General features: G+C 41.9%; 2 protein-coding genes across 3 annotated transcripts in view; one reads left to right on the forward strand and one right to left on the reverse strand.

The window, feature by feature from the left end:
* Positions 1-8,458, forward strand: part of LOC109477559 (probable dolichyl pyrophosphate Glc1Man9GlcNAc2 alpha-1,3-glucosyltransferase) — a 17,651-nt gene extending 9,193 nt beyond the window's left edge. Inside the window, exons 2-13 of one of the 2 annotated variants that reach the window (XM_019778881.1) lie at positions 3,409-3,487; positions 3,774-3,967; positions 4,307-4,458; positions 4,732-4,799; positions 4,990-5,116; positions 5,543-5,646; positions 5,845-5,965; positions 6,067-6,206; positions 6,525-6,664; positions 7,161-7,258; positions 7,394-7,466; positions 7,720-8,458. In XM_019778881.1, coding sequence (XP_019634440.1) covers positions 3,409-3,487; positions 3,774-3,967; positions 4,307-4,458; positions 4,732-4,799; positions 4,990-5,116; positions 5,543-5,646; positions 5,845-5,965; positions 6,067-6,206; positions 6,525-6,664; positions 7,161-7,258; positions 7,394-7,466; positions 7,720-7,963 — 1,540 coding nt within the window. In that variant the 3' untranslated portion in view covers positions 7,964-8,458. The remainder of the gene's footprint in view (positions 1-3,408; positions 3,488-3,773; positions 3,968-4,306; positions 4,459-4,731; positions 4,800-4,989; positions 5,117-5,542; positions 5,647-5,844; positions 5,966-6,066; positions 6,207-6,524; positions 6,665-7,160; positions 7,259-7,393; positions 7,467-7,719) is intronic. The other variant, XM_019778882.1, reaches the window with a different exon arrangement.
* A 398-nt stretch (positions 8,459-8,856) lies between these two features.
* Positions 8,857-11,541, reverse strand: LOC109477545 (kelch-like protein 24). The gene has a single exon (XM_019778858.1). It carries the CDS (start codon positions 11,517-11,519, stop codon positions 9,444-9,446), a length of 2,076 nt encoding a protein of 691 aa, XP_019634417.1. The 5' UTR covers positions 11,520-11,541; the 3' UTR covers positions 8,857-9,443.
* Positions 11,542-13,285: the final 1,744 nt, after the last annotated feature.

The following is a 13,285-nucleotide window of genomic DNA, read 5'->3' on the forward strand; positions in this document are numbered from 1 at the left end:
TATTTTCAAGCAGTTACTTTTTTTTAGATTTCTACTATTTTTTCTATGTTATTCTGGTGTTCTTGGATCTCGCTATGTTGTTGTGTCCCGGGTACATGTATTTCCTTATTGTGGTTTTAAATGGGTCATCGCTATTTAGTATATGTGTGACGCCATTTATCACGTACACTACAGTTTCTGACAAAGATTCAGACCTATAGTGCCAAGGAGGAACAGTTCTACTAACCTTGGAAAAACTGGGCCTCAGAGTAGAAAACTAGAATAGGCGCCTTCAATGAGGCGTGTTACAAGGGCATAAAATGGGGGCGCTTAGTCTGAGAATCTAATCGGCTTTACCCCTTTCTTTACCAGCAGCTTATTGACTAATTTGTTCCTAGTACTAGTATCACTTGCAGTGGTTTGGGGAAATTTTGAATTACAAATTCTTGTTAACTGATTCGATGGCCGTATACATTATATCAGCCGCGCAGAGTATCGATCATGTAGTCAGCGTGACTTAAACGTTTTATTTGTGTGATGTTAGCAAAGTACAGTACTTGATTGTGTCTTCAAAGTTCCGGTGTCAGAATTTGGGTGTTGTTATATTATGACTGATTGATACATCATTGTCGATCACTGAGTTAGAGAAAGTTTAAAGTTGCTTGTTGGCTGGTTACCACACGCGTAGAGAGAATTTTAGTTTAATCAAGGAGCTTTCACATTAAAAGTGTGTGCCACATGACGTTAAGTTCCACCGGCCTTACTTGATATTCTACCCTTTCCGACAAAACCTTTCTGTTCATATTAGTGGCTTAGGAATATTTTGCAGGCCCCAGCCATACTCTGCTGATATGCCAGATCTTTCCAGCTGGCCTTTGAAAGTTTCTAATTATTGTCGTCCTGTAACCGACCCGGTAAAATACCCCTGCATAAAATACCCCTGGGCGGGCGGGCAGTGCTGCCAGCACCACCGTGAGATACCGGAAGCATACATGGTCTGGCTGCCAGGCTATTCTGGAGTAATTTAGCACTCACTTAGTACTTAGTAATTTAGTATAATACCTGATGAAATTATTTTTGGAAATGTATTTTGAAGATTCTAACACCCATTTTTCTGACTTCACTCATCTTGTTCTTTGTGTGGTTTATTCCGTCCATTTTGCTTTACAGAATTCTGTCAGTATTTCATTACGAATCCAACCAGTCTTTATCAGGTATCGACGATCAGTGTGTTAGTGAATTGTTTTTAAAGCTGCTCGTTTTAGCGGCTGGTTTTCTTTCGTCCGACGTATGAAAGAACGTTGGAATTCTGGTTTATGTAAAGTTTGAGCCACCTGACGCCCAGTTCCGCCGGGGTTTTCCGGCCTTACCTTTAATTCTCACCGTCAAGGCTCTCCTGATCAGTAACCCCGGGCGTTGTTTTGTCTTTCTTTCCAGTAAACCTCAGACATGCAGAAAGGGATACCTACTGTTCTACACTGAACAGTGAACAAACACCAGTGCCGGCATATAAGGTTATGCCCTGTCCGCGCTAAACTGACCGCACCTGCCAACGACTCGGGGTTCCGAACAGCGGAGACCATCTCAGTGCACAGAGGCGGTTTCAGTACGTTGTATACTTATCTCTAGGTCAACACCATTTTGGTTTTAACAACTTAATATAATTCACACAATTGCAACTTGATATTATTTCCCCGTATTCTGACATCCCAACATAATAAGGTCAAGTTTCACATCCGCAGTCAAGCTGAACGCTGTCGAACTATGCTGAATAACGCAACCCTAGAATGGAACAAACTTCGCTAACCTGTTCTACACTGTTTCTTTCAGCTCTACATGACGACAAACACAGCAGTTACTCAAGAATACAATCGAGAAGTGGAACAAAATACCTGGTGAGTGCCTAACCATCCTTATTTCATCATCATGCAATATTGTACATAACCACGATGGTAAGGCAATGTTCGCATATCTATAGTACTTCTTTCATGAAAAGCTGTGTGTTTTGAAATACGGTACCATATTTACTATGATGTCATTGTCGGGAAAACAGTGTAGCCTGGTTGCCAGGCCCCTGTGCCACGATACTCAATTCAGTCAGGGAAATCTCACGCCTGGAACACAGAATTTGCAGCCGGGGTCTAATTTATACGTCTAGATAAACTGAAGAAGGAAGCCAGCTCCGAAACTGTGGCGTGTTGGGCAGTATAGAGGCCTGGTCAAGAGTCTCAGAAAGAAGAAGCACTTTCTTTATTCCAAGCAAGGAGTTAAGCTCCTTGTTCTAAGTGCTGGGGTCTGGCACGCAGGCTATTCATAATTACCTGGCAGCAAAAATCACATACGGCATGTATACTTCATGATGTCGCAATTTTCATTGCCAGAAAATGTGTTATATATGTGTCTGCTTCATTGCATTCTGTAAAATTAATCGACTCACATGCTTTGCATACCCTAAATCTTGTTAATTTAAGTTAATCAAAGCTGGCCAAAGTTGGCATAGATTCATTTATGCTCTTTTCTCTCTTTATACCCACAGGTAAACTTCGCCATGTCCACCCTGAGATGCAGACTACAGCAGGAGTTCACTGGCTAGCATGAAACCTTAGCATGAAACCTAGTCGTGGAAGGATTGGGGTGTGCATTCATGTTTTGCAGCCAAGAAAATTGAAAAACAAGCATGGAATGCAACAGCATCATGAAAGCGAAGAAAATAATAAATAAAAAAGCAAGACTGACACAAACATACATGATAGAAAACACACAAGTGAATAAAATTCCTTACACAAAACATCACTGTTACACTACATGTGTCACACAGTAAAGTTATAAAAAAACTACCAGCATCATATAGTTGCAACTAAAACATATTTGAAGTATTATATGCTTGCATATGCTGCTCCTGAGCAAGAAATTTGTGCTCTCTTGATAGAAGAAAACATATTTGAAATATCAATAAAGACAATCATTAATATTCTCATAATAATTCTGTGTGCAAAAAGCCACAGTTTGCCCGAAAAGGTGCTATTGCATGCATGGTAACATAAGCCTTTCCTGCTTGTTCCGATGACCACAAGGCCGGAGGCTACCTGAAAACCAATTCCCTAGGGAATGCATTCATGCAATTTTTGAAATTCTTTCAAAGCGATCGCAGTACTTACACAAATGCCTCCGCCCCTGAGGCGTCGCCAAAAATCATTTCATTTTAAACCTCCTTGTGGAAAGATAACATTTCAGCTCAACATTTGCAATTTAGTAAATATATAATATTACGTTAACATTCAAATAGGATAAGCCAACAACCCATTCATATATATGGTGTCCAGCCCCTCCAACTCTTTTCTCAACTTGCTACATAATGTAACCCAGTACCACAGGGCGTTAAAACATAGAAATGATAAATTGTTGTATCGTCTGTTGTTTTATCTGCAGCCGTTCTACAGACTTTGAGGTGCACAGGAACTGGTTAGCCATCACACACAGTCGGCCTGTGTCCCAGTGGTACTATGAGGTCTGGAACATAATTCTTGTTGTGAACAATCTTCCCAGTCTTCCGACTAAGTTTCAATATCTATTGTTTTTTAAATACCATGTGACATTTTGTAGATGTAAAGTGTATTTGCTATTACTGAATATTACAGTTATTAATCAAGAGAGGAACCAACAAGTGCTTGGTATGACGGCTGGAAATGAACTCACGTGATGACCTCATATATAAGTTACATTTAGCGAGCACTCATCCCAATTAAGATATTGCACCGAAGTAATAAGCAATCCACAATACGTCCCTATTACAGGACACCTCAGAATGGACCCTAGACTACCCTCCCATGTTCGCCTGGTTCGAGTTCCTCCTGTCTCGTATAGCCAAGTTGTTCGACCCTGCCATGCTGGAGGTCACCAACCTGAACTACGCCAGCTTTGCTACCGTCCTGTTCCAGCGTCTGTCTGTCATCGTTTCAGACTTTGTGCTGGTGTACGCTGTGTACGAGTAAGTGTAAGATTATTATGTTTACCTTTGCAGGTGGAAAGTATTTTTTTTTGCTCAGTTTCTTCGTCCTCTTCTTCTTCTCCAAACAAACAAATAACATAAATGACCTGGACCAGACGACAGTCACCATGATGGTAACTTGCAGTAGCAGACACCCTGTGTGGTCTTGGTTTACATTATGTAGCAAGTGGCATGACGAAGCTGGAGGGCTGGTCACCACATGAAATGTGAAATTGAGTAAGAATAGACAGAGCAGTAGTTTGTTTATTATGTTCAGGTGTTGCCAGTGTGCTGTTGTTTAAGGTATTTCCAGTGTGTACAGGTGCCTTGTTGTTTCAGGTGTTGCCAGTGTGTACAGGTGTTATGTTGTTTCAGGTGTTGCCAGTGTGTACAGCTGGTGGGTAAGAAGAAGTCCCCCCATCTCCTGTCCCAGCCAATGTTTGTTCTTGCTGTGCTGCTGCTGTGGAACTTTGGACTGCTCATTGTGGACCGTATCTTTTCAGGGTTCAATCAATCAATCAATCAATGGTTTCTGCAAAGTGTGTTCAATTAATCAAGGCATCAACTAATTTAATCATCCAAATGATGACTTTTCAGAGAAGAGTTCAATCTATTCACCAATCAATCCATGGTATTTATGTGGTGGTGCAATCAGATGTTTCAGATAGCATCTGCTATCTATTCATTCACCAGTGGCTGGCTGAGAATTGTTTATAGAGTCTACAAGGACTGGTGCAGTTTGATGACTTGACAGCATGTTTCAGACATCCATTTTCAGTACAACGGTTTCCTGACTGGACTCAAGCTGTTGTCAATTGCCAGGATTCTGCAGGTCAGTTGTTAAAGTTTACCTTAGGCCACACCAACAAGATATTTTTGTTTAATGTTACCTTCTCAGAAGGAAACCATGCTGTTTTTGCTCCATTTCTTCTTCCTCTTCTTCTGTTCCAAAAATTAATAAGGCATGTAAAGATTGTGAACAGATTATTTTAAGGCTGGCATGTTCTCTGTGTGTTTTACAGAGGAGACATCTTGAAGGAGCTTTCTGGTTCTCCTTGCTGCTGAACTTCAAGCACATCTACCTGTACATCGCACCTGCATACTTCATCTTCCTGTTGAGATCATACTGTTTCACAAGGTCAAATAGAGGTGAAAATAACAGAAGGCATTTCTTGAAGATTTCTATGTTCAGTTAACACACCGTGTGGCTGGCATACTAATGGTGACAGCTGCAGTCCATGTAATGAGTTGTTGTCCACTGTTCATTGTACATTTAAATAGCGCTAAATGAAATTTTTTTAAATATTTCATACAACTTCCATTTTTCTTAAGAAGACACTCAAGAAGATGATGTTAAATCCACAATGCAGATATGATGATAGACGTTCATTACATTTCCAATTTTTACCTGTGCCAGATTACTTTGGTATCTTTAATAAGAGCCGAACTGATTCACTCGTTAAAGATGACAGATTGGGCAAAATTCTTGAGTAGCAAAATCCTGTCAAATGTTAAAACACTGCTCCAAACTACTATTGTCATTCTAACACAGGGTTTTCCCAACTGTGTCCACAGACGGGCGTGTCCAGTGGACCAGTCTATCTCTGATGAACCTGTTTGGCCTGGGGGTGGTTGTACTGGAGGTCTTCGCCATCTCATTTGGACCCTTCATTGCAATGGTACAGTCTGTGATGTGATCCATAAAGACTTATCAATAATTTGCCCATGAATTGTTTGGGCCTTTGTTTATTTATAAATTGTTCAAATCAAACCTAATAGCCACTTCTCATCGAGGTAATGAAGAAGAGGTCAGGGTCAGGCAAAATATAAGACTTGTTTGTTTGTTTGTTTACTTGTGTTTATTTTTGTTTTCCCAGGGCCAGCTGGGCCAGGTTCTATCCCGACTGTTCCCCGTGAAGAGAGGACTGGTCCATGCATACTGGGCACCCAACTTCTGGGCTCTGTATAACATCGCTGACAAGGCTGCTACTGCAGTAGGTACTGAAACTACTCAACACATTCAGACTTCATGCTTTATGCTTTTAGGCTAGGGTAAGGGGTGAAGTCTGTCATCTCTGATTGCCTTTTTTCTTCATCAGCTGTTCGTGCGAAGCTCCTGTCTGCAGATGACATCACAAAGGCCACCATGACAGGGGGGCTAGTACAGGAGTATACCCACAATGCACTGCCCACCATCACGCCGCTGGTCACGGTCATCCTCACACTGGCAGCCATGATGGTGAGGTCAAGTGTTAAAGGTCGTGGTATCTCTGATAATGTAAAAAGAGTACGTTGAACAGCGTCTGTCGTATAGTGTATTCCCTTTCCTTGGTGCTGAATGTGCTATCCATGTAATTAGCCTTCAGTGTAGGCTGGAAGAGCCCATTGTTGCATAGAGAGAACAATCTTTTTTTAATAAGGGTCAAATTAGGAAGGTACTACATGTATTTCAATCTGGGATAACTTGGGGGAGATGGAGTGAAATATGTTGTATTTGCTCCCCAGCAAATGTCGGCCTTTCTAGTTGATGATCATAATATGTTTTGTATTTTCCCAGCCTGCTCTGGTGCACCTGTGGAGACGGCCGTGCACCCCGAGGGACTTCCTCCGCTGCCTTGTCCTCTGTGCTTTCTCCTCCTTCCTCTTCGGGTACCACGTACATGAGAAGGCCATCATCCTCATCATCATTCCTCTCAGGTACGCAATCAAGAGGGAAGTGGCAAGGTGGTCTGTGGTCAGGGTTGTTGAGTCTGTTCTGGGTTCAAATCCCTGGCAGGCCCCAATGTTGGGTCCTAATGGAAAAAAAAAACTATTTCCTCACTCAATGAAAGTTAAATGAGTACTTTGCTTCAGTTAGAACAGCTGACAATGGGAAACAAATCCTACCTCTGACCTCAATTCTCATTTATCCATCCACTCTGGACATGCAGGATCTAACCATTCAGATCTGTCACCCACTGAAGTGGTGAAATGAACAGCATTTGACCAAAGAAGGAAAGTTTAGACCCTTCCTGTTCAAAAGTTGACTAAAGCAGGAAAGTTTAGAGTTAGACCCTTCCTGTTCAAAAGTTGACCAGAGCAAGAAAGTTTAGACCCTACTTTTTTCTGAATTTAAAAAAAAAAGGATATTTATCAAAGATATTAGGGACTGTGAGAGAGAGACTTTGTAACATGAATGTTTCTTCATGTTCAGCTTGCTGGCAGTAGAGAGTCGACAGGACGGGCAGGTGTTCCTCCTCCTCAGCACCTGCGGACACCTGTCTCTCTTCCCACTCCTCTTCACACAGGCAGGTGAGAAAAAAAAGTTATGTAACTAGAAAGGTAACATTTGTAAAGACATTGTTTCTTTCAGCCTCATAATGAGAGCATTTGTGAATGAAATGTGTTTTGGTAACCATGTCGAATTACTTCATATTTCCCTGCCAGAAACCCCCAGTAAAGTGTGCCTGATGCTGATGTTCTCACTGTTTGCCTTCATGTCCTTGGGGGTTCTCCATAGGTGAGTTCATTGTGTCTATGTATACGTATGTATGTATGTATGTGGTCTAGCATGATAACTCAACAAGCTAAGCATGGATTGTCATGAATCTCAGTAGATAGGAATGTCTTGATGAGACCTTAAAATGATAAGATTTTGGGCTCCCAAGCAACTTGTATCTTGTGATTGTAGAACCACTATTGTATATACATTTCTTTTTTTTTTTTCACAGTCCTGGAAAAAATATTATATATACATTTCCTTCTTTTTTCAGTTCCAGTAAGAAACGGCCGTACTGTCTCCCGCTGCTGTCCCCACTGGAAACGGCATACACCGTGGGACTGGTGTTCCTCCAGCTGTACTGCAGCCTGGGCCATCACACCCTAGGTCTCACCACCCGCCTGCCGTTCCTCCCACTCATGCTCACATCAGTCTACTGTGCTGTGGGGGTTATGTGGTCTTGGCTGAAATTTTACCTCATAACTTTGACTGACATGCAGCATTTAAAACAGTCTTAGGGTGGTTTATATTTCATTCCCTTGCTTGCAATAAATTTTATTAACAAAAGTTTGTGAGAATTTGATTTTGCAGTAAGGAGGCATTTGCAGTGTTGCAATGAAACATTCCGAAAACTACCAATAGGAGCTCAGGTTTTTTATCACTATGAAAACCAGTCCAATAGGAGCTCAGGATTCTCTGTCACTATGGAAACCAGTCATCACAGCCTCCAACACTATGGTAACAGACAGTTCTTAGTCTGTCAAAAATTGGACCATGTTAGCACATAATATTATGCACGTATCAATAGGAGTAAGATGTTGCTAATTCTTCTGAATTAGAGATGTTGGCCATCAAGCTTCTAGGGGCCTGACTAGTAGAAGGGTTGCTAAAAGTGTGATGAATTCAGGCTAGTGTAACAAAGGCTGATAGAAACAATTTTACAGATAAGATGCATAGAGATAATGATGACTTGTAGCTGAAAAATGCAGGTACATTTGAAAGAGGGTGGCCATATTTTCTCAAATATCTAATATACATATGTCATAAAATAATTTGTTGTTGCATACCTGTTCATTTTTCTCAAAAGATTGCAAGGATGATCTGACTCTGGTTTATTGTGCAATGATCATTCAGACTTAATTGTAACATATTTTGTGGTACATGATATATGTGCAATCATGATCTATATGCTAAGTTAATGAGATTTTAATATTTTGCCACAAACACGGATGGCCAATGTTTTGAACAAGATGATATGATCCATTTAAATTTCTGTATACATGTATATACTTGTTCTTTCTGGAATTTAAGTATTGTTTTGGTATACATCAATGAAGGTTAGACATCCAGGTACCGATAATAAGATACACAACAAATTGTTACTCAACCAACTGGATAGATTTTGAATTGAAACAATGGTATAATCCTGGAAAAAGCTATGCCATTTAATCATAGGAGTAAATAGATTTCCACAAGCTCATACCTTTGCAAAATGATGTTAACCTTTAAAACTGACAAATTATAAGTGTTTCTCATTGATTATACAAACAGATCCTGATTTGACCTCCCAAATATCTGCTTTGAGATTAACATTTGTATACCCCAACTTGGAAAGTCTGTTGCCTTTGCTAATTATACCAACAAAACAGAACTAAAGTAATACGATTGTTTTTCTATCTAAAATTCCCAAATTATACAAATTAGGTACATTACATATACAATAACAATATATTTCCTGACTCTTCCAAGCAATCGTGTTTGGGCTGGCCTTTAAAAATTGATCACTTCTCACGTTAACTTTTGTATGGGTCAATTTGGTTCATAGTTCATAACGGCTTGTTATTGTTTTCATCCTGGCATTTGGACCCGATTCCAAAAGGCATCATAGTGTTGTTTTAGGGCTTGAAATTATAGTTTTTTCTTTGGACATAACCTGGCATAATCAAGCAAGTTTTTGTATTTTGCCTCTTTGAATCAAGTTCAGTCACTCATTGCCCTCTATGACTCGTCTGATCCCTCTCGCTCGTCCTCTTTCTCCAGTACTGCAAGGTCCCGGCAGTACCACCCAACACGGCTCTTCTTGGTTTGGAGGAAGCTGTGGCCAAATACACCAAAGGGAAGGGGTGTCTTTGGGGACTTGTAGTGGTCTCCAAACTCGTAGTTGCGAATGGTATCCACGATGCCCTCCTGTCCATTCATGTAGTGGTAACTGTACTCACTTTGCATGTGAAGGAAGTTCTCTTTCCAATCTTTTCGATCACCCTCATTTAGGGTCTCTTCCTCGGCATCGAAGACATATATGTCAGCATACGGTGTACCTGCGGTACGGATATGAAGCTTGTTATTGACAACAGTCGTGATGATGTCAGCATCCTCCAGAGATCGGATATCTACCTGGGTATCGGCGTACCTCCAACCTCCGGTTTTTACATCAAACGCATGGACACACAGTTTTCCTTCTTCCGTGCGTCGCTGGATCCTAAAGCCCATTTGAGCCCCGAGCAGCAAGGCAACACCGAGCCTGTGTACGTCAATGGAGCAGTCATTGTCATCGGCTATCTCTGGCACCTCGATGAACACAACCCTGTCTCCAAAGGCTGTTACCATCAAGTGCGATGAAGTTTGCAAAGGCGGGCACAAAGGTATCTTTATCCAAGCCCCTTCTTCAGGATCATAGCAATCCATGGTCACCAAAGCTGTCGCCTCTGCATCACCGCCAACCAGGAAGAGTTTCCCGTTAACGACAACCGACTGATGCCCTGCCCTGCCGCGAGGCATGTCCGGCAGCCTCAGCCAAGTGTCCGATGGCAAATCGTAGCGGAAAGCTTGCCTGGATGGGGCAGAATGAGGACCCTGGCCCACCAGAGGATGCACCCGCCCACCTGTCACGTACAGGTGTCCTTCTGCACTTGCCACGCTCATGTAGCCGGAGACAGGCGTTGGTAGGGTAGTGATGTGGTAGTATTGCTCACTGTCTGGGTCGAAGCAAATCACACTTTGCAGGGATGTCGGCTGTGCAATGATGGGGTGCTCATTGTGAAGATGTCGTCTCCTGTCTGCAGCCGCCTTCCAACCGCCGACAATGATTGCCAGGTTGTCCGATGTTCCCTGTCTAAGACAACTCGTATCTTCTCCCTCTACCTGTGTGCCATGAAGGTGTTTCTCCCTGGCTGCTGCGATCTTTGCCTGACATTCTGCTGACCTTTGTATCACAGGGTGTGACTCCAGCTTCTGTAGCACGCTGACCCTCACGCAAGATAGCCGGATTTCTGTCAAAATCTTCAGGATTGCCATTTGACGGATTTCGGGGTCTTCGTCGAGCCATCTGATGACACACTTGACAACGTCGTCTTCATTTGTAACTTCCAGATCCTTGTCTCTGAGTAGATCTGTGAGCTCTTGCGCCGAAAGGCTAAGGAATTCCTCATCTTGTGTGACGTCTGAGAAGTGTGACGTTGCCATGTCCCTGGCTTTCTTCTTCAGGGCAGAAAGACCATACACGTCGGCCAGGCGCATGACGCCCAGACAGTTGGATGGGCAAAGGTTATCTTGGATGAACTCTCGGCAGTACTGTAGAATCTTGTCAAACTGTAGCATGTGTGCTGTTTGCAGAATGTCCTGGACGTCGTCTTTGCCGATGCGGATTTCCCCGGTATACAGGAAGTCCAGGATCTTGGAGAAGCTGATAGAGTCAATCCCGTGCAGTTGTACGACCTCTGAACTACTCTCTGCGAGGTTGGACGACAGCATGGCCTTGAAGTATGGTGTGGATGACAACACAGCACGGTGACAGGGGAACTCCCTACCCTCGACTTGGACCACCACGTCAAGGAATTCCCCGGTCTTCCGCTGGCTGGCTAGTTCAGCAAGGAGCTCGCGACCTTGGCCGTAGTTTTCGAAGCGACGGGAGCCATCATCTGTTGAGTCTCTGCCACTCTTTCTATCAACGTAGCAGCTATCAGAGTCATAGTCATAGCCATAATCATCGTCGGATCCATAGCAGTCGTCATCGTAGCCATAGCCATAGCCATAGCCATCGTCACTCGAGGCATCAAAATCATAACCCCAGAACATGGCGGCGGTTCACTTGGTGAAATCTGCTGGACAAAAATAAACAAGGGGCAGTTTTAAAGCTGCATCGTGTAAGAAAAAAAATTCTGGTCATTTTATCACAAAGTAACTTGAACCTACTCCATTGCAAATAAGTGCCATTCAGGAAGTGGAGGTGGCAAAAATACGACAACTTTTGGGTGCTGGAAATACAGCTGTCAGTCATGTTTGTTTACATTCTGGTAGTTTGTGGTGGTACCAAAACTGAGTGCATCTGTAGGTGTGTGCTGTTTTAACACCAACCATAAATGTGAAATAATTGCACAAAACGGTTGAAAAATGGAAGTAAATTACAATCTGAAAATTTTCAGTCAAGATATTCAGTCAATTTTTGGTGCAAAATGTTACACAATGCCCCTTTAACATGGTTATATAGAGACAAAATGATACGTCGCAATTAATTCAAAGTACGTATACGGCATACATGTACCATATCAAAGTCCATCGTTGTTAACATGGCTTATACATGTATATGAAACTTAGCCTGGAATCCATCCGTGAACGCTTTGTCTCCGCTCCGTTCCTCAAAGCGTTCACGGATGGATTCCAGGCTATATGAAACTATCCCACCAACCTGCAAATTGAAGTTTAGTCCTAATATCCGCAGAGAACAGCAGTGATTTTAATGCTTCGTTCAACGGTTCATTTACGTCCTAGTGCATCAAATGGTGTCAAACAGACTTGTAAAATGCCCTTGGGAGAACCGACCGAAACCAGCAGCAAACTTCAGTTTTAACGTTACAACTTCCGGGTACCAGTTTCGGTGCGAGGGGGGTTATGGGTACTTTTTAAGCAAATATTTTTTTTTTTCTCCTTTCAAAAGTTAGTCCAGGTTATGGTAGCAGGTGTACTTTTTTACTGCTATTTTGCAGTTTATTTGTCCTCTCGAGGGGAAATGTTGACTATAAACAAATGGCTATTGTAGTAACGTTAATCATTATAAAGACTGACGACTTCATCGCATTGAAATATAGAACTGGTTGCAACCACCCAACAAGGAGAATGTTGGCATATTGATGTCGGATCGGTTAGTATAGGGTTTTGAGTAATTGTTTACACAAATGTTTTCCATGTATGGCCATGATTATTGTAGCTACACCCCTCTTGCTGGTTGCATGGAATCGCCCTGTAACAGGTGTCAATATGGACCTATGTTTGCAAAACATTTTAGTTTCGCCATATAAAATTTGTCAAGAAGCCTTGTAGGTACATACTACATAGGCTTGTGAGTTTGTGTGACCAGAAATTCTAAAACGTGAGATATTATGCCCTTTGCGGCAGTTTTTGCAGTTTTGTGTCAGTTTTGTCATGGTTTCGATCAAAGCAAAGAAGGACACGTACCGACTGTGGCGTCTGCCCTATAAGAGCTTACACCTGGACATCAATAAATACCGAAAGTCAAACAACAACAAAAAACCGCCAAACCTTCCGTGAGTTTGACTGAAATGTTTTATATTTTCGGTATATGATAACTAGTAGTTATATTGGGGTCCAAATTAGAGCTGCGTACACACAAACGCAGGTGAAAATAATACCGCGAAGGCAAATATTTGAAATTTTGCCACGACTTTTTTTAAGAACTGGGCCTTGTTCAATTATTCATTCATTTCATTACTACATTTTTTTGCGCAATAAAGTTTAATCTTACCACAAGAGGATTAAAGGATAAAAGTTTTAGTCTAAAAATCGGTATTTTTCCCCCTAAAAAATCAGTGTTATTGTAATAATTA

The sequence above is a fragment of the Branchiostoma belcheri genome, unplaced genomic scaffold (assembly GCF_001625305.1).
Source record: "Branchiostoma belcheri isolate BF01 breed outbred unplaced genomic scaffold, Haploidv18h27 scaffold40, whole genome shotgun sequence".
NCBI classification, from domain to species: Eukaryota; Metazoa; Chordata; class Leptocardii; order Amphioxiformes; family Branchiostomatidae; genus Branchiostoma; species Branchiostoma belcheri.

What these genes read in the sequence shown, in the direction of transcription:
- LOC109477545 (XM_019778858.1), bottom strand. Translation starts at nt 11,519, where the DNA reads ATGTTCTGGGGTTATGATTTTGATGCCTCGAGTGACGATGGCTATGGC.